The sequence below is a fragment of the Phocoena sinus genome, chromosome 8 (genome assembly GCF_008692025.1).
Source record: "Phocoena sinus isolate mPhoSin1 chromosome 8, mPhoSin1.pri, whole genome shotgun sequence".
Lineage (NCBI taxonomy): Eukaryota > Metazoa > Chordata > Mammalia > Artiodactyla > Phocoenidae > Phocoena > Phocoena sinus.
Window position 1 is genome coordinate 55,435,835 of NC_045770.1, and position 19,086 is coordinate 55,454,920.

Genomic DNA, 19,086 nt, shown 5'->3' on the forward strand with positions numbered 1-19,086 from the left:
TGTGGGGGAAGGGCGAGGCATTTAACCCATTCTAAAGTTAGTCCACACGCCCCCGGAATGAAATGAAACTTGCCAAGAAACAGCAAATGCTTGCTATTCTGAAATTTGCCACGTTTTCTGTTTTAGTATTATCTGGAACATATTCTAGGATTTTGCCAAGAGAAGCTGAGGAGTGTCTGCACTGGGGTAGGGTGAATGTCAGGTCTTCAGCCCCCAAGTCTGCCCCAGAACCTGATCCAGCAGTGGCACTGGGTGACCCCCAGTTAGGGGGGGAAGCTGTCCAGGCTGGGCTGTACACAGCCTGCATTAGAGGCCTTGCCAGGAGCACGTGTGTGCACACATAGACACACAGACACATAACACACAAATGTACACACATATAACACAGACACACACGCCACCCACAAATACACATGGCACACACACACCAGACACACACACAAAACACACACATACCACATACACAGAAATACACACACAGCACACACAGACACATAACACACAAATGTACACACATATACACAGACACACACATAGGACACACCCTCCTTCGGTTTCGATCAGCACTATGGAACTACTTTCTGTCTTCCCTGCTGAGCTGTGAGCCCGGTGAGAACAGGCGGGTCTGCCTAGTTTACTGCTGTGCCCCAGGGCCCAGCACAGCAACAATCAACAACGCTTTGCTGAACCGAAGTGGTGCTGAACTCCGAGAAATCGTCCCACTGCTCAAGCCACAGATCTGGGAACCATTCCCAACTCCTCCTCTCTCATATCCAATATGTCAGCAAATCTTATTGGCTCTACCTCCAAAATGGACCCAGAATCTGACCCCTTCTTACCACTTCCTCCACTGTCAGCCTGGTCCAAGCTGCCTGCATGGCTCTCTCGTTATTGCAATAACCTCCAAACCGGTCTCCCTGTTTCTGTTGCCCACTCTCCACACCGCCCTCCACTCCACTATCGACACGGTGATACTGAGTGAGGCTGTTAAAACACAAATCCAGTCATGTCTCCCCTCCCCCAACCAGCTCAAAATCCTCAGTGGCTCCCCAGTTCACTCAGCATGAATGCCAAGGTCCTTTGTAAGAACCCACATGCCCCACAGGACCTGGTCCCAGTTACCTCCAGCCTCTCCACCACTTTATTCCCTCCCTTCCAGCCACCCCTGCCTCCATGCTCTTCCCAGGGCAGGTTGGGGCTTAAAAAGCACCTTAGGGTTTTGCACTTGCTGTTCCCTCTCCCTGCGATGCTTTTCCTCCAGAAAGCACGTGGCTGGCTTCTTCACTTCCTCACCAGCCTCTCAGTAAGGCCTCTCCTGATCCCCTATTCAAAACTGCAAAGCCCCACCACCAGCACCCTTCCCGCCTTCATTTTTCCCCATCTCATAAGTCACCATCTAACATTACGTAATACACTTATTTATTTGCTTATTAACTATTTCCTCCTTCTGCTAGAGCACAAGCTCCACGAGGACAGAGGTTTCTTTCTGTTTTGTTCACTGTGTCCCCAGCACATATGACGATGTCTGACATATAAAAGGCATTCAGTACGTATTTGTGATGGAAGGAAGGAACGAGTGAATGGGGCCTATGATCCCAGGATCTGCTCTCACTTCCCTGGCCACCTGGTTTCTGATTTGGTTTTGTTTCAGTGAGGGGAAAGGTCATCTTTTCCGACATTTGTTGTTTTCTGAGATAATCTGCAGATAACTAGGGACGGAGTAAAGGCACAAGTGAGAAGTCCAATGGTCAGCGTTAAATGATGCCTCGGAGGGGATGTGAGGCACAGGTGCCTAAGCATGATGTGATCGGGGCTGGGAAGTCACTGTCAGCAGGAGCCACCTGCATAAGGAGTGAACCAGCGTCCTGTGGACTCAGGGCGCCTGGGTCATGTGCCTGGGGTTGGGGGTGGGGTGGTGTTCACGCCCTGGAAGAGCCGCCCCGCCCTGCTGCTCCCTCCAGCGGCAACGATTGGGGTGGGGCTGCCCGGGGCGCCCTGAGGAGGCAGACACAAGAGTCAAAAGGGTGGAAATTCAGGGGCTGGGGACCTGCGCAGGACACAGGTCAGATCACCGGAAGGACGTGGGCCCTCACCCTAAGGAGAGCGCTGCGGCTGGTACGCTGTCATCCAATAAACTGACTCAGCATCCACACTTCACCAAGCCCATTTCCTTGTTCCTTTAACAGAGCTATCATGTTTCCAACAGTTACAAAGTATTTTTTCTTTCCTTGAGGCAAAGCTTGCAGATAGTACAGTACAGTGAAAAGGAGCAGGGACAAGAAAGCCTCACTGTAGCCCTCACTTGTATGTGACCTTGGCCAAGTCCCTGCACCTCCCTGAGACAGACCTGGAAACAATCCCTGTGTGTCACCAGCTGTGTGACTTCTAGCAAAGACCTTGGCCTCTCTGGGCCTCAGTTACTTTATCTGTAAGGTAGGGGCAATAGTAATTGCTCACGGGGTTGCCTAAGTGGGCCAGAAGAGTAGATGTAATTGGTATCAAATCTGTCACTGCCATGTTCTCATTCTGTGCTCCAAAAACTCCCTCGGGAGCGGGCCACTTCTGGACACCCCACAGTCTCACACTTGGACCTCTCCACGGTTCCTCAGCAAGTGGGTTCTATTCCCAGAGTTCAGGGAAGGGGGCTTAGAACAGGAAACTTCATGGAGAGGTCCTCACACACCTCCACGGGCTTGGGAAAGAGAAGTAGGAGGAAAAGATGGGTTCAGTGTCTTCCGGGACTGCCCAAGACCAGGACGAGTGGGTAGGCCTGGTAGGGGCTGGGCTGGCATCCACAGAAGGACAGGAGAGACTGGGGGAGAGTCCAGAGCCACACCTGTGTCACCAACACTGCGACCGGCAGTTTGTGGGCTTCACGTTGGGGACTGCCGGTGCTGGAGCTCCAGGCGCCTGGGCCCCTCTCTGGTGGTGGCCCTACGTTCATCCCATCAACCGGCTGGGCCACAGTGTTGGCCTGGGGCCGACCGCGGGCAGAGGACAGAGGCCTCCTTCCAGACGACCTCCCTGCTCTTGATGTGCTGGGGGCCCTGCACTACCAGTGGTTTTGTGTGTGCCAGAACTCTGCAAGGCACCAGGCAGCAGGGGGATGCCAGACATGCAGGAAGGAAGGGGGACCCAGCGTTAAGAGCGAATGTGAGAGGATGTCAGCATTAGACAGAGAGGAAACTGAGGGCTGAGAAGAGAAAAGGGAGGCGAAGGGATGCCAGAGCTATGCTGCTGCTAAGGGTACCCAGCATCTTCGGGGCCCAAAGAGCCTTGGGAGCCACGCATGACCTGCAGCTGGTGGTCAGGACACACCAGGGATGGTGCTCCCGGGCCTAAGGAGGTCAGGGGGCAGGGAGTGGCTTCTAGTCCCAGCTCCCCCAGATGCGGTGACTGGGAGTGAACCACACTCCAACTCTGAGCTTCAGTCCCCCATCTGCAAAATTCAGAAAATACTACCACCTGTCTCTCCTGATCTACAAGGTTAATCAGAGGATCTGACTGAGTCATGGACGTAGAAACCCTTAGTAGGGCCTGATGGAAGGAGCAGGCCTTGATGCCTCCAAGAGACTCTGTGGAGGCAGAGAACTTGGGAGAGAAGGGTTCGAGTCCCAGCCCTGCCCCGATACACTGGGCAGGTCTCACCTCTTTTTCTAGGGCTCAGTTTCCTCCTTTAAGAAACTGAGATGCCTGAAGTCCACACAACTCAGAAAACAAAAATCAAAGCACTCCACAAACCACTCCACAAAAACGCACACTCCAAAACAATAAAGAAAAAAGGGCCCTTTCCCCAAGCCTCAGTGCCTCAGGGGCTGAGGACACAGCCCAGCCCCAAGGGCTGCTGAGGCCTCTCCCGCCATCCTCCGGCCCCAGGCTGGGGTCTTTTACCTTCGCAGAAGCCGCTGACTGGCGGAGAGTGCCCGATGAATAACCACAGAGAAACTACAACAGGAACCACAGTGCACGGCGAGATGGGGTGGGGGGCAAGGAGAACGTGGCGGGTCAGAAAACAGGGAGCAAAATCCACCAGGGAAAGAGGACAACCCTCAGGGCAGTGGTCTGGGCTTCTGGGAGGCTGGGGGCAACACAGGCAGCAGGACAGGCACTGAGGGGGCAGCGGCTCTGCCCTCCCCTTGAGCCCCTCCATGCACTCTCCAGGAAGCCATGGGACAGGAGGAAAATATGAGATAAAAAGGCATACAATCCTGCAAGAAACAAGTCCACCCATTGAGAAGGTGGTGGAGTTGGGATTTGAATTTGGCTTGAGCCCACTACTACGGAGTCCAGGCTAAAACGCTAGGGACAAAGGAAATGTCGAGGGTAGGAAAATTCTCCACCCCCCCCCAATTTGAGGTCCAGGGCTGGTGCAAATATGCCGTTTGTGCCCATTTCTCTGAACACCCACACCCGTCCGCGTCCTCAAGGTTGGATGTCCCCTCTTTGTCCGTGCTCCCTGTTAGCTGCTGGAGTCAGGGCAGGGGAGGGCCCCCCCCCCCATGGAAAACCGAGTCCTGATCAAGCTCTGCTCCGCAGCATCCCACGTGATCCCTCTCTGGGCCTTGCACCCCACCCACTCTACCTCATTAGTACAAGAGGACCCGATAGGAGGATACTGGAGGCCCTCCAGCCCCTCCGCAACCACAGCAAAGCACCACCCCTGCTCTATGGCCAGAGGAGCTCAGCTGAAGCCACTAGACAAGGGGGCATCTAGATACCGGCCTGGCTTCTGGGGGCCCTTCCTGCCCAATGAAAACCACACCCCGACATTACCATGGCGACGTCAGCCTGGAAGATCTGCTTGATGAACTTGTTCCTGGAGGAGTGGACCAGCTGGATGATGTCTCCATGCAGGGTGTCCCGGTTCTTCTCCAGGAAGCCTGGGCGGCGGCAAAGAGCAGTCACACCTCGTCAGCTCCGGCAGCCTCCCCCTGACGAGACTCACCCCTTCCCTGAAGCCACAACGCCTGGTCCAGGAAGACCCTCAAAAGCCACCTAGTTCAACCACATCCACTTTACAGCTGGGGACTCTGGGGCCTGTAGAGGACAGTAGCTTGCCCAAGGTCCCAGAGAAAGCGAGGGGCAGAGCCAGCGCTGGAACTCATCTCCCCAGCCTCACAGCTCACCTCTTCCCGGCCTGGCCAAAGCGGAGGGCAGGAAGTCTCAGGCCCCGGGAGGGAGCGGGGCACCTTGCCAGCTCAACCACCGCAACACCTGAAATGCCAGCTTCAGTCTTTTGGATGAAGGTGAGATAGGCTGGGACCTAGGACCCTCTACCGGAGTGCTTGCACCTGGACAAACGTCTCCTCCAGCAACAAAATACAAAGAAACTTAGGGACTAAAAATAACCACACGCATGTGCGGTGCCAGCAATTGTGAACAATAAGATACAAAAAGGCCACAAACCGACTGCCATTCCTGAGCTGCTGGGAGCAAAAGCAGGGAACTGCCCGTGACCCCAGCACACAGCACCACCAAGAGGGTGAGCTGACCACGTAAGACGCCCGACCCACCAATCCGCCACCGCCCTCACCTCATTTAAGGAACAAGCCCGCCCCCACTCAGGGCGTGAGCAAAGGCACCTGTTTCTTGTTCTCACTCCCTCGTGCTAAAGCAGCGCGAGCCCCCTGTAAAGCTTGCCTGAATTTCTCGTCTGGCTTCTTACCAATTTCTATTGATTAAAAAGTCCAAGGACCCAAGTTCAGTGACAAAGGTGTCAAAAGCCCTTGTTAAGTGTGTGCCCTGGGAGAGAATACAAGTTCATCTGGTACCAGCTAATAGTAAAGGAATGCATTTAAAATACCTTGTTTGGATAGTGGCTTCCCAGCTGGAAGGCTCACAACTCCCCCTGTATATGCAGGACAGGTGGAGACTATCTTCCCCACTCTCACAAGGGAAGAAATTGATGTTCAGAGAAGCTAAGTAAATTGTCTAACTGCACACAGCAAGCCACGGGCAGAGTTAAGACCTGAGGCAGGAGCCCTGGCACCAGCCCAGGGAGGCTCCCCTGCACCACAGAGACTCCAAAGCAGGCTACCATTACCAGGGCCTGAGGACTTAGGAACTGGTTAATGGGGGGCCTTGCTAGCGCGGGGATGAAGATGAGGAGCCCAAGGACTGGGGATGCCCGAGGAGGAGGAACCCTGCAGAGAAGCAGCACCCTTTCCCCCAGGACTCAGGCTGCCCTGGCTGGCAGATGGCACAGAGACCCAGTGCGGAGCTGCCCACCTGGCATCTGGGGAGGGGTGAGCTGCAGGTGGCACTCAGTACTGGAAGGGGGGCTCTGAAGTTGGGATGGAATTGTAGGGTCCTAATTAAAGCTCTATGACAGACTCACTACGGGACCCTAGGGAGGTCCCCTTCTGGGCCTCAGCTTCCTCATCTGTTGAATGAGCACGATGCACCCATAAGCTCTAGCTTCTTTTTGGGTCACCTAGCACCACACATGTCATAAATAAAATTTACTGAATTGAAACAGTGCTCTGTAAACAGAAAATGCTGACACAATTGTTTAAAGTAGCTCAAAAGTGATTAGTGACCTTAGGCAAGTCACTTCCCTCTCGGGGCCTCAGTTTCCAAATCCATAAAAGTAGATGAGCCGTATGTTCCCTCCAGATCTAATAATATTCTGTAATTTTATAACTGAGTAGAGTTTGCTCAATTTTCATTTTCGTCTCCTCAGCCACATCATGAAGCCTAGTACATAATAGATGCTCAGTGAACGCTGGTTGGACTGCACTGAAAAAAAAAAACCCTCTCTTACTGCAAACAACAGATCTATTTGTTTGTCCAACACTCCTTCAAACTTAACATTGGCTTTCTTCTTTCTAACAGGTGGGGCGGATCTCACACCCACTATTTTAATGAGGGCTGAGCAGCCTTCTGATTGCATAATTGCCACACGGCTTGCTCTCTGCCTCCTGGACCAACTCAACAAGGAAATATGAAAGCAGTGGCTCTTTGCTTGTTCGTTTGGAATTTCACTGGCTTTGGCTGTGGCTGGGACCCTTTGGGACTGAAGGCGGGAGGGCAGATACATCCCACAGCTGATGCCCATTCAAGGCCAGCCCTTTGCACCAGGGTGTGAGGCCTGCGGTTGGCAAGGGCAGTCTGCCCGCTTTTGACAGACCCTGTAGGAATTCCAAGTGGGGAAAACTTGACCGTTTTCTGACCTTCTTCCTCACTTCTAGCTTTAAAATGAGCCCAATTGTATCTCCCGGGAGAAAAGAAGATACATGTAACTGGGCTAGTTCTAGGCCTGGCTTTGCAGCCAATAGGCTGTGTGATCTAAAAAAAACGTTAACTGCCCCTTCTGAGACTCAGTTTCCCCATATGTGCAAAAGAGCATTGAGCCCACCCGAAGAATTGAAAGCAGGGACTCAGAAAGATAGGTATACACCCATGTTCATGGCAGCACCATTACAACAGCCAAAAGGTGGAAACAACCCAAATGTCCACCGAGAGATGAATGGATAAATAAAATGTGGTGTATACACACACACACACACACACACACACACACACACACACACACACACACACAATGGAATATTATTCAGTCATAAAAAGGAAGAAAATTCTGACACATGCTGCAACATGGATGACCCTTGAGGGCGTTATGCTAAGTGAAATAAGCCAGACACAAAAGGTCAGATATTGTATGTTTCCACTTATATGACGTACTTAATAGTCAGATACATAGAGACAGAAAGTAGAGTAGAGGTTATCAGGCACTAGCGGGTGGGGGGAGGATGGAGGGTTATTGTTTCGCGGGTACAGAGCTTCTATTGGGGGTGAAGACTAGGCCCTGGAGAGTGCTGATGGTTGTACAATATTGCGAATATACTTAAGGCCACTGAACTGGAGACTTAAAAATTGTTAAAATGGTAAATTTTATATGACATATATTTTACCACAATTTTTTTAAAATCCCTAAAAAAGAAGCACTGAGCCCAATGCTTCTTAACATCCCTTCCCTCTTTGTATTCCAGGGCCCTGGTCTCTGTCCTGGGCTGGACAAGGGGAAGGAAGGGAGGGGACCCAAGCAAAGAGAGACAGCCAGCCCCAGAGGGCCCACCTGTACCTTGACTCTCATAGTAAACAACGCCTGCAAAGTGGTTGATCCCAAACTGGGTCTCGTGGTTGTTCTTGGGGGGAATGTAGTTCGAGTTGAGCTTGTGCTGGGAGTTCAGTTTATGTAACATGGTGGTGTCTGTGCCCTGTGGGAACCAAGCAGCAGCTGTCAAGCCCACCCACTCCTCCCCATCGTCCCACTCTCTACCAGGCCCTACTGCCTTTCCTGCCCCCTGTCTTTTCACCCCCTCTTCTGTTTTTCCCAACAGCTTCCCTCCCTTTATTTATTCCCCACACAGGAGCTCTCTGGGCCTCCATTTCCCCATCTGTTAAGTGGGTGAATTGGAATTACACAACCTTGAAAGTACATTCCAGCTTAGAAAATCTATTTCCCGTGATTAAAATCATGAGAACAGCCCCTCCCCCACTCCAAGACATATTCTGTGTCTGGAGCACCTATTCTGCACCAGCTGCAGGCTTAGATCTTCATAGTTTGGTCCAGGACCCACTGGACCGTAGGTAATTCCCAAATGTCAGATGAGCGCATTTGAACCGGCCCCAAAGCTGCTCTGAGAGGCGCGTATCATTAGTCCCATTCCACAGATGAGGAAAGCGGAGGCTCAGAGTGTGGAGGGGACGTGTCTGCCCAGCTCCGCTGCAGGTCCACCTTGGGGAACTTGCTCTCCTCATCGATGAGGGAAATGATGTTCATGGGCTTGTTAGCGATCATGTCCAGGGCGTCCTGGTTGTCTGTGAACTCGATGTGCAGCCAGTCGATGCTCTCCAGGTCATACTCCTCCTGTTCCAGCTTGAACACGTGCCGCACGAAGAACTGCTGCAGGTGCTCATTGGCGAAGTTGATGCACAGCTGCTCGAAGCTGCAGGGAGGGGTGCAGGGCACAGGTGGCAGCGGGAGGCAGGGGGATGTTCAGGCCCTGCCTTGCCGCTCAGGGGCCGGCCCCAGCTTGGTGTGCAGTGTGCCCCTGGGACTTCCAATCTCTGAGGTGAACCAGCATTGCAAGTCAACCCCCTCCATTACCGAAGAGGACACGGAGGCCCAGAGAGGGCACAACAGGTGCCCAAGGTCACTCAGTGAGTCGGAAGGAGAGTTAAGGCTGGAGCCCTCTTCCCTGCATGACCAGGCCCTGAGAGAGGGCTGGTGGATGGGCACCACACCCCTGGCAGAGCACCTGGGAGAGGAAGAACCAAGGCACTGGGGAGGGGCCTCAAAGAGAGATCCAAAGCGTCAGCAGACGTGGGAAGCGGGCTCGTGAGATTGGGCAAGAAGGGCCTTGACAGTGACATCTCTGAGCCACCAACTCAGTGCTCTCCCAGGTGACAGACACTTCATGTGTTCAGTGTGAGTGTTTTGGTGGTGTGGAGGGCTTTGAGACATCTGAACATTACAGGAACTGAAGTGACTTGCCTGGGGTCACACAGCTAAAAAGTGGGGCAGGGCTGGCTGCCTCCAGCTCCAGTGTCCACCTGGGCCTGCTCCATCGATCTGCCCCTCACACAGCCCCCAAGTGGGACAGCAGCTATGGCCAACACCCCATCTCAAGCTTGGCTCAGGCCCGGCCTCACCTGCTTTGTGGCACCTTGGAGCTTGGACACCGGACTGATGGGCAGTGGGGACTAGAGTGTCTGTGATGGTGTAAGAGCCTTCGCTCCACCACCCCAGCTGGCCTCAGCTGGCCCAGGGACTGGAGGGGACAGGGAAGAAGGGGAAAGGGCCCCAGAGGGTGTCTGGAGTCAAATTTTCCAACAGCCTGGCAGAGTGTGCTCGGAGCTAAAGGTAGTTTAAAGGGAGAGATTTGACACTGAAGTCCACGTTGCAGAAGAAAATTCCCACAGGACACAGCCCGCGTGGTACCTGTTCACGGCAAAGTTCTCAAACCCAAAGATGTCCAGGAGGCCAATGGACCGTCGAGAGTTATTCACTTCCTGGGAGGGAGGCTTGTAAATTGCCGCGTTGATCTTGTCCACAATCCACACAAAGAGCCGCCCGTAGATCCCCTGCGGGGAGAGGCAGCCACGTAAGCCACGGGGTGCAGCCACAGCCTCGCAGGAGGACCGGCCAGGCTCCTGGGCCTCGATGGCCTCGCTCCAGCCCCTTCCTGCAGCACGAAACCCCCAAGCTTCACCCTCTCCTGCCAGAACAATTCCTGCCTGTCCTTCAAAGCTCTGTGGAGATGTCAGCTCCACCAAGAAACTTCTCCTGACCTCACGCAGTTTCGGCTCCCATCTCTCCCAACCATCTCTGTCTCCCCTTCAGCTCTGATTATCACGAGGGTCCCAGAGCCCAGCACAGGGCCTGGCACAGCGGAGGGGCTCAACGGATGGACAAAATGGCAGGACTGGGGGGCCTCTCCACCCGACCCATCCCCTCTTCGGCGGTCTTCGTTGGAGAGGTCAGAGAGGGTATGCCCTGGGCTGGGAATAGCACAGCAGACCGAGTGACCAAAGGTTATGATTCAGCATGAAGCAGATCAGGTGTGGAGGGCCTCAGGGCACCAAAGCTGTTGGGGCCGCTGAAGAGCACAACTCCTACCCCTTGTGGGACAGACGAATGAGGCTCCGGGGAAGGCAGGCTCTTGCCCAAGCCCCAGAGAGAGCCAGTGGCTGGAGCCGGACCCAAGGGCAGACCGGGGTCAGGGCCCAGACGTCCTTCCAGCTCTGTGGACTCCTCGGCTCCTGTCCATGAACAACCCCACCTCCCGTGGGGCGGGGAGAGCCAGCAGCCACTCCACCTTGACGAAGGCGTCTCTCACGTCCAGTGCTTGCTCCCTGCTGAGCGGGGTGGACACCGTCTCCCCGCGGGTGATGAGGGTGCGGCTGGTCAGGCAGTTCATCAGGTTTGGGGGGTTCACCTAGTGGGGCAACATCCAGGCACCCACTCAGCCGCCCGCCAGCCTGCCCCTCCCTCCATCACACCTAGAACCCCTCCCGCTTTCCACCAGGCCTGACTCAGACTCTGCCCTACACGGCCATATCCTCCCCAGTCATCAAACCCACCCAAGGGCCGCTGAGAAGGAACTGCTCTCTCCTCAACAGCCCCCTCCCATCCCCCCAGCATGTCCCCTGTCCCTCCGGCACCGGCTTTGACTCTGGCTTTATTTATACCAGTTTTCCAACTCGAGGCAGAGCCTAGTAAATCTTTACTACAAGACTGACTGACCTTCTCAGGGCCCCCCATGCTCCACACCCTCCCCAGGGGCAGCCGCGCTAGGTCCCCGCTCCTCCTCTAGGACCCGTGCCCAACACAGATCCTGCACACAACCGGTTCTCGACGTCGAACTTCTAGAACTCTCCAGGCAGAGGGCCCCAGCTCCCTGAGCCTGAAGTCAAAACTGCTCCTCTGGGAGAGGGAGAAGCAGGCGAGGGGACAAAAAGCTCTCACTGACCTCGAGCAGAGACGCGGCTGTGGCCAGGGATGGGGAGAAGAGGACCTCACAGGCATCCAGGTTTTCAAACGTACGGTCTGTCAGCAGCACCAGGGCGCAGCGTCAGGCAAGAGAGGGTGGGCGTGGGGGGAAAGGGACAGTCTAGCAGGACAAGGCGGCTCTTGTCTCGAGTCTCAGGGAGACGGCCCTGCCCACAGAGGGCATCAGCACCATGACTAAATGCTTTTCTGGGTTAATATCAGTTTGACAAACGTTGTCACCGTGAGCCACGGGCACCAGGAGGGTAGGGAGCTTGTATGCCCAGCATCTGGCTCCATGCCTGACACCCAGGTAGCAGACACTGGCAGTCACGGCCCCCTCTCCCATGACCCTGAGACAGGCTTGGAGAACTTGTCTAGCTCTGTGCCTGATACCGTCTGCCTTTCGCCAAATGTGCCCTGCTCTCTCAGGCCTCAGGACCTTTGCACAGGCTCTTCCTTCTGCCTTGTGCATGCTTTCTCCATGTCTCTTAGTCTTTCAAGACTCACTAGACTGTGGGCTCTTTAGAGCTGGGATCATTCATTCATACAGAGCAAACATTCCCAGAGCTCTTACTCTGTCCTGGGACCATGCTGGACACCAGGGCAAGAGCAGAGTGGACTTGGTGCCTGTCTCAGAGGACCTCCTCCCAGCCTGGCACATCGCTGGAGTGTCAGACGAGTGAACGTGTTCCCTTTTCTAGCCTGCCTTCCTTTCTGAAGACGGCTGTTCAGTCACTCACCCTCATACTTCAGGTTGCCCAGGTGCAGGATGGCGGCCAGGAGCTTTGAGATCTCCCAGTTCTCCGTGTCTGTGAACATGAGCACCTTCATGGCCGAGCGGATGTTGGCATACTCCTGGCTGTCCTCGCGGCCCTCACAGGTTATGCAGTTACCCTGGTGGGAGTGGGTGGGAGAGTGGGGGGCAGAAGGGTGTCGGGGAGGCCACAGGTACCCACAGTGCCTGGGCTGAAGGGCCCTCTGCCTGGCCAGGCCAGCCTGGGTTTCTGAGCACTGACTTCACCTATGACTCCTCCAGGAAGTCTAGAAAGCTCCTGGATGGCCTTCTCAGAAATACATTGCCCACATCTGGGGAGCATGGATGCCCCTTCTTCCCATGAGTGAGAGAAGCCGGGTCACTGATGCCAGGCCTGCCCCCGTCACCCCGCCTGGCAAGTCACAGCACCAAGGCCTTACCTTACCCCTCTCCCCCCATGGACATCCACCCTCAGGAACCTGAACCCCTCACAAGGTGCAGCCTGGGGTAGAAGGTGGGAGGTGGTAACTACAGACAGGCAAGGCATCACCTGGGGTCTGCCCCATTGTGTGTGCCTATGAGACCCGTGTGTGCACGTGTGTGTGTGTATCCAAGTGTGCCAGCCAGCTAACGGAAGTGTCCAGAAAGGCCTGCCACACCTACAATGCACAGACACACACATACACACACACACCCCTTGGTTGACCCACATCCCTCAGCTGCCATAGCCCACACTTGTGTCCACGTGGCTGGCCCACCTCAGGTCCAGACAACCCGGCATGGGCTTCCCCCAGGGCTAGGGAAGCTGGTGCCCCCAAGTCCAGCCTGCTGTGTGCATGGCCCACCACTGGCGCTGAGTGGCAGCAATGGCTTCAGGCCCACTTTTCCTTTATGTCCAGATAACAAGAGGCTGGTAACAGGGCCCTGCAACCAGTAAGCCCCCGGGGCTGAAGCCACAGCAGGCTATACCCTACAATCCTGGGGGCCCTGGCAGAGGTCCCAGTCTCCACGTCCTCAAAGAATAACGTATCACCTCACACGTGCGCAGACAGGGCCGGGTGTGCGTACACGTGGGCATGTGTGTGTCTATGCGTCCCTGGGCCTGGGATGTCTACACATTTAGGAATGTGTGTGTCTGTGGTGATAATTCATCTAGATGTGTGTACAAGCAGATGTGTGCCCACGTGGGGAACAGGCCTTATGGTGGGCCGGGGCCAGTCAGAGGATGGAAGAAAGCCCACAGAGAAGTTCCTACCCACGAGGCCTGGAGCTGGGGAGGGGCTGGGACGGTGTCCCCCTCCCCGGGTGCCCCACCTGGGGCTCACCATGGCCAAGTAGTTATAGTCTGTGGCCTGGCCCAGGTCCAGCTTCCTCTTCTGTTCCTCACTCATGCCCTCCAGCATGCAGTAGAACACGTGGTAATTCCTTTCATCAGGGGCCTAAAAATGGGAGCACAAGGTGTTGGGGGATGGGAGGGCGGGAGGAGGCCATCTGGAACCAGACAGACAAGCAGACTGTAAACAGTTTACTATGTTAACAAGTGCCTTTCATGAAAAAGTCCCCGTGGGTGGGTTTCCTGCTGGGATTTCAGGCACTGAGGCAAGAGAGCAACACAGGGACAACCAAGGCCATGCAGACGGTGTGCACCCCACACCCCCCTGAGGCTGGGGCTCCTGTGCGGGTGCAGCTCTGCCCAGGGGCTCAGGCCCACCTGGCGACAGACACGTGACTTCTCCAGCAGGTACTGCTCGATCCTGGCGCCCTCGATGGCACCCCGCTTGTTGAAGTGGATGTCAATGTACTTCCCGAAGCGGCTTGAGTTGTCGTTGCGAATGGTCTTGGCATTCCCAAATGCTGCAGGGTGGGCAGACGTTCATGGGTCACGGTCAATGTCAATCGACCGCCAGCCGCCCAGCCCCGCCCTGAGAGCCCGGCCCTACCTTCCAGGATGGGGGTGGCTTCCAGCACCTGCTGCTCGATCCATGAGTGCTGCCCACTGATGGCCGCCAGGAACTGCAGGATCAGCTTTGTGCTCTCCGTCTTCCCTGCCCCAGACTCCCCACTGCAGAGGAGCCCCAGGCAGAGGCAAGACCTGTTACTGCCCTAAACTGTGGCCCCCCCTCCAACCAGCTCCCTATCTGTAAAATGGGCTGACACTAAGGACCTTCCAGGTCTGGGGAAGGCGAAAGGAGCTCAGTGCCCCGCCACAGCTAAAGGTTACTTTCTTTCCCCTTATTCAGACACACACACTCCTCCATCCATACTGCCACACAGCATGGCACGACCTCGATGCTTGATCGATGCTTTGTTGTTTTACCCTCTGCCCAAGAGAGAACAGGAGCCTGAGGTTGCACCTGACCATAATTTAACAGGAGCCAGCAGTAAACAAGGTTGGTCTCAAAAGTTAACATGAGCTTTGGTAGCATTAATAGAGGTATAAGGCCTGGGAAAGGGGAGGTGATTCTCTATATTATGAGGCATTAGCGGGAGCACAGAGCAGGAGTTCTAGGGGCCAAGCCTGGAGCTCCATGCTGGTCCCGGGCCGCCCACCTGATGATACAGCACTGGTCACGGCTGTTGCGCTTCATGTTGAAGTAGCAATTGTCAGCAATGGCAAAGATATGTGGGGGCATCTCCCCAATCTTCTTGTTGGTGTACTGGCGGATGTGTTCTGGCGAGTAGATAGAGAGCAGCTGGTAGGGGTTCACAGCCACCAGGATGGAGCCCGTGTAGGTCTGTGGGCAACAAGGAACAGGGAGCTCACGCCTTCCCATGTGGGAGGCTCTGACTCTAGAAAGCTCTCAGGCTCTGCCCTGCTCCGTCCCTCTGGAAGGGACAGCACTGGCTTTGGAGTCCCATGGATCTGGGGTCAGAATCCTACCTCCCTATGAGCTGAGTGGGGGGGGGCCTTCAGATTAGCATTGGGTCGGGCTCATAGACATTTGATGAAAGGAGGGTGCTCAGAGACATTTGATGAAAGGAGGGAGGAAGTGGGGAGGGAGGGAAGGCGGGTCTCAAAGCCTCAATTTCCTTATCTTTATCTGTAAAATGGGCATAATATAACTTTATGAAAGAAGATGGTAGACTTTAAAATTGATAGCACACTGTAGGTAATTCTCAAATGCTGGCTCCCACCTTTGCCTCCAAACCCTGCATCCCAAACTTTCAGTGTAAAATTCACAAATTGGACCTTCCCAGAGTGGAGGAGTTGGGTTGGTGAGGGGGGAGTGGAATGAAGCCATAAAGAGCTAAAGGGGCTGGGTGGGCCCCAGTCTCTGCAGCACTGCCCCTGTGCTCTAGGGGACAGAGTGCCTCCAGCCATCCCGGGCAGTGGGGACACAGGCCAGACACACCTCAGAGAGCCTTCTGGGGGCTTTCCCTCCTCGGGCTCCTCTGTTAGGGCACGTATGTGCAAAATTTCCTGCTGTGGGCCCTGCTACACAGGGGACAGAAGACCTGGCCCTCCTGCCACCAGGACACAGGGAGGCCCTCAGGGGTTACTTCTCCTTCCCTCCCCACCTCTCCCCACTCCAACTCAGAAAGGTCAGGCCCAGCTTATAAATGGTGACGGATCTATTGACATCTGGGCCCGGAGGGGTTGAAGAAAGATGTGACTATGCAGCGGAGGCGACAGCCCTGCCCATCCCCTCCCACCCAGGGCCCAGTGCATCATACCAGAGCCCCAGTCACGCCCTAGCAGCCTCAGCCCAAGGTGGCCGTGCAGGGAAGGCGCTGCTGCCAGCACCGCATGCCAGGGCAAGTGCCCACCCCGGGGGCAGGTGTGGCCATGCAAAGCTGCCCTGGGCTGAGCGCCCCAGACCCAGGCTTCTCTCCTGCCAGACATTGTCCTTTTGGGCCCCAGTGGACTCTCCTCTCCCCCTGGCTCTTGCTACCAGCTAGACTCTGGTGACCAGGTAGGAGAGACAGCCACAAGGACCATCCCTTTGGCAGATCCCTTCGCTTCTCTAAGCTTCAGTTTGCTCATCTGTAAAAGGGAGATGGTTAACACCCACCTCCCAGGGCTGTCATAGAGACCAAAGGGCACAACCTTTGACAGGTGTCTGGTATAGAGTCAGCTGTCCACAAATGCTCCCTTCCTTTCTTCTGAATACTTCCCTAACAAAGCGATGCTCAAGGACCTGGCCCGTGATCCTCATGTGGCCTCGGGCCAGCTAGGCTCCGTGCTGTCATTCAAGAACCCTTCCCTGAGGCGTGGGGAGGCTGACAGCCACACGCTGGGTGGCAGGGAGGGAGAGCCTGGGGCCCTGGCAGCTCGCACCAAGCACACGGATTCCTTGAGATTGGTGGTGGGGGGGGACGGGGGAGTGGAGGGCTCCGTCAGTGGGGATCAAGCACAGAGGCATAAAAGGACAGGACACTTGGGAGGATTGCTGGGAAAAGGTCACCCTGGCAGCTGGGGAGAACGCATAGCAGCTACAGACACAGGAGGCAGAGACACTATTTCAGACCCAATGAACCGATCGACGGGGGGAGTCAGAGCCAGACCGAGGTGGCCCTGAGGACAGACCAAGCACAGGGCAAAGGGAACGCTGAGATGCCACAAGCAGCCTTCCAGGGGCTGGGCCTGGACCCTCTTCTCCCCCTCACAGCTCCCATGGCCCTGTCTACTCTGCCCACAGCCCAGAGGGCCCTCCTGAGCACTAGACCCCTCAGCCCCCTCCCCCATTTGATGTCCACCAGCCTGTCCAGACGGGAGCTCACTCTCCCCTCAACCCTGCTCCTCCTCTGCCTCCCGGCTCGGCCAACAGCACCACCACCATCCTTCACGGCCGACCTTCACAGCCGACCTTCACCGCCGACTTCACCTTCACCGCCGTCTGTCACCGCCGACCTTCACCACGGACCTTCACCAGGGCGGACCTTCACCAGGGCGGGACGCCGGGAGGCCTCCCTCTCCTTCATAACAATGCACTTCACTCCGTGGGCACAGCCACCTCCCCGGCCAGGCGCCTCCCCTCTGGGCTCCCAGCTTTCACACTTGCCCCTACAATCTGTCCTCCACTGGGAACCAGAGTCAGCTCTGAAAATCTGACTGTGTCATCCTCCTCCTGAAAACCCTCAGGAGATTCCCCACGGCCTCAGGACAAAGTCAGTATCCTTCCCCTGCCCACAAGACCTCTGAGCCCTGGCCCTCGTTAGCTGCATCCCACAGCCAGAGGCTCCCTCCATATTAAACCTTCTGTTAAAAGCACCAAGCTCCATCCCCTGCCCCCTCACCCAGCTAATGCCTGCTCATCCTTCAGGTCCAAACGGAGATGAGCGCTCCCCCCGCAGGAAGCCAGGCACCCTCCCGTGTGACCCATCACAGCCTCCATGGTCCCCGACTCCTCCATAATTCTGGTTCAAGGCCTCTGCCCCCCAGCCTCACTCCTCTCTCTACCTGGGGCCCAATACTGTGCATGGTGCGTAAGACACGCTCAGCAAATGTTTGGCAAGTGAACGAATGAGTCACTAAATTAATGGATGGAGAAGAAATTCACTGCTGTCCACAGGAAACAGCAAGAAAAGGAGCTGAGGGAACAGGCCTGTCAGCACCACTGCGGCGGGCCTGCCTACGCTGACAGGAAGGATGGCCCGGGCTGGGGCTAGTGGAAAAAGCACACAAGTGTGAGGAGAAATGCTATCATTTGTGTAGAAAAAATTTTTAATTATATATATATATATATATATATATATATATATATATATATATATAATTTAATATCATATATATATAGTCTTTCTCTTAGAGGCTAGATAAGAAGTGAGTAGCAGTGGTCATCTCTGTGGCAGAAGGAATATTTTCCAATCTGTAGCACATATACCCATTTCAAACTAAATAATAAAAACGAAGCCTTTTCCTTCAGCGAGAGGACCCGGCCCAGCAGAACAAGGACACACCACCTGCCAGGAAGATCCCTGTCGGGCGCAGGACTTGCAGCTTCCAGGCCATCTCTCTCTGTATTGTCAGAAGGCCCCTGTGAGGTGTAGTCATGACGCCCCTTCTCAGATGGGAGAACTGAGCCTCTGAGAAGGGGCGGGACTTGCCAAGGTTGCACAGCAGATAAGCATGGAGTGGGATGAAGGAGGGACCCTGGCACCAGAACCCCAGCTCTCGCCTCCCCACCTGGGCTCCCCCAAATCCCAGGAATTCACCTGTGAGACTGCAGAGCTGGCAGTGGGGGAGGTAAAAGAAGTGAGGGGCTTGGCCACTGATGACAATGAGACCCAGGCCCATCCTGCCTTTCTCTGGACCTTAGCACCCATCCGTCCCCTGAGGTTCTAGGCACTGCTCCCTGAGGCCCTCTGGCTCTGTCTCTCCAAGTGTTCATGGTCAGCAGAGAGTTAATGTCCAACTACCCAGCACAGGCCTCTTCTCCAGTAATAAAGCCTGCCCTGTGGGCCCATGGGCTGGAGTAGGGAAGAGATAAGGATTATTCCCAAGCCAAGGACACAGCACACAGGTCCCTAGGGGCCCCCAAGTCCCCAGGTGGAGATCAAGGAGCCTCTCTTGGGCCAGAGACACACCCCAGGTGATATGGTAGGAATCCACCTCCTCCAGGAAGCCTCCGGGCCTGCTAGCCCTGGGGCCTCTCCCTTAGCAGACCATGGAGACCAAGACATACATCTTAGACACATACACCTTCCCAGTGTCACAGAGGCACCCACCCCATTGTGCCAAAGGGACGGCTGAGACCAGAAATGGGTAGGGACTCCCTAAAGGCAACCTGTCAAGACCTGGATCCAGGCCCCCCAGCCCCCAGACCAGGGCTCCAGCCCATGTTCAGCATCAGCCCCGCCACCTGTTGCCCGCAAGACCCAGGGACAACCCCTG

At 55.4% G+C, this 19,086-nt stretch overlaps 1 protein-coding gene across 1 annotated transcript in view; it reads right to left on the reverse strand.

The window, feature by feature from the left end:
• The window catches only part of MYO7A (myosin VIIA), a 103,994-nt gene that overhangs the window by 61,171 nt on the left and 23,737 nt on the right, over positions 1-19,086 (reverse strand). The window contains exons 5-15 of the mRNA XM_032641629.1: positions 14,802-14,986; positions 14,192-14,313; positions 13,963-14,105; positions 13,577-13,690; positions 12,238-12,391; positions 11,478-11,554; positions 10,824-10,943; positions 9,947-10,089; positions 8,741-8,951; positions 8,084-8,219; positions 4,774-4,880 (exon numbers count right to left, since the gene is read on the reverse strand). Of these exons, the coding sequence (XP_032497520.1) occupies positions 4,774-4,880; positions 8,084-8,219; positions 8,741-8,951; positions 9,947-10,089; positions 10,824-10,943; positions 11,478-11,554; positions 12,238-12,391; positions 13,577-13,690; positions 13,963-14,105; positions 14,192-14,313; positions 14,802-14,986 (1,512 nt within the window). The remainder of the gene's footprint in view (positions 1-4,773; positions 4,881-8,083; positions 8,220-8,740; positions 8,952-9,946; positions 10,090-10,823; positions 10,944-11,477; positions 11,555-12,237; positions 12,392-13,576; positions 13,691-13,962; positions 14,106-14,191; positions 14,314-14,801; positions 14,987-19,086) is intronic.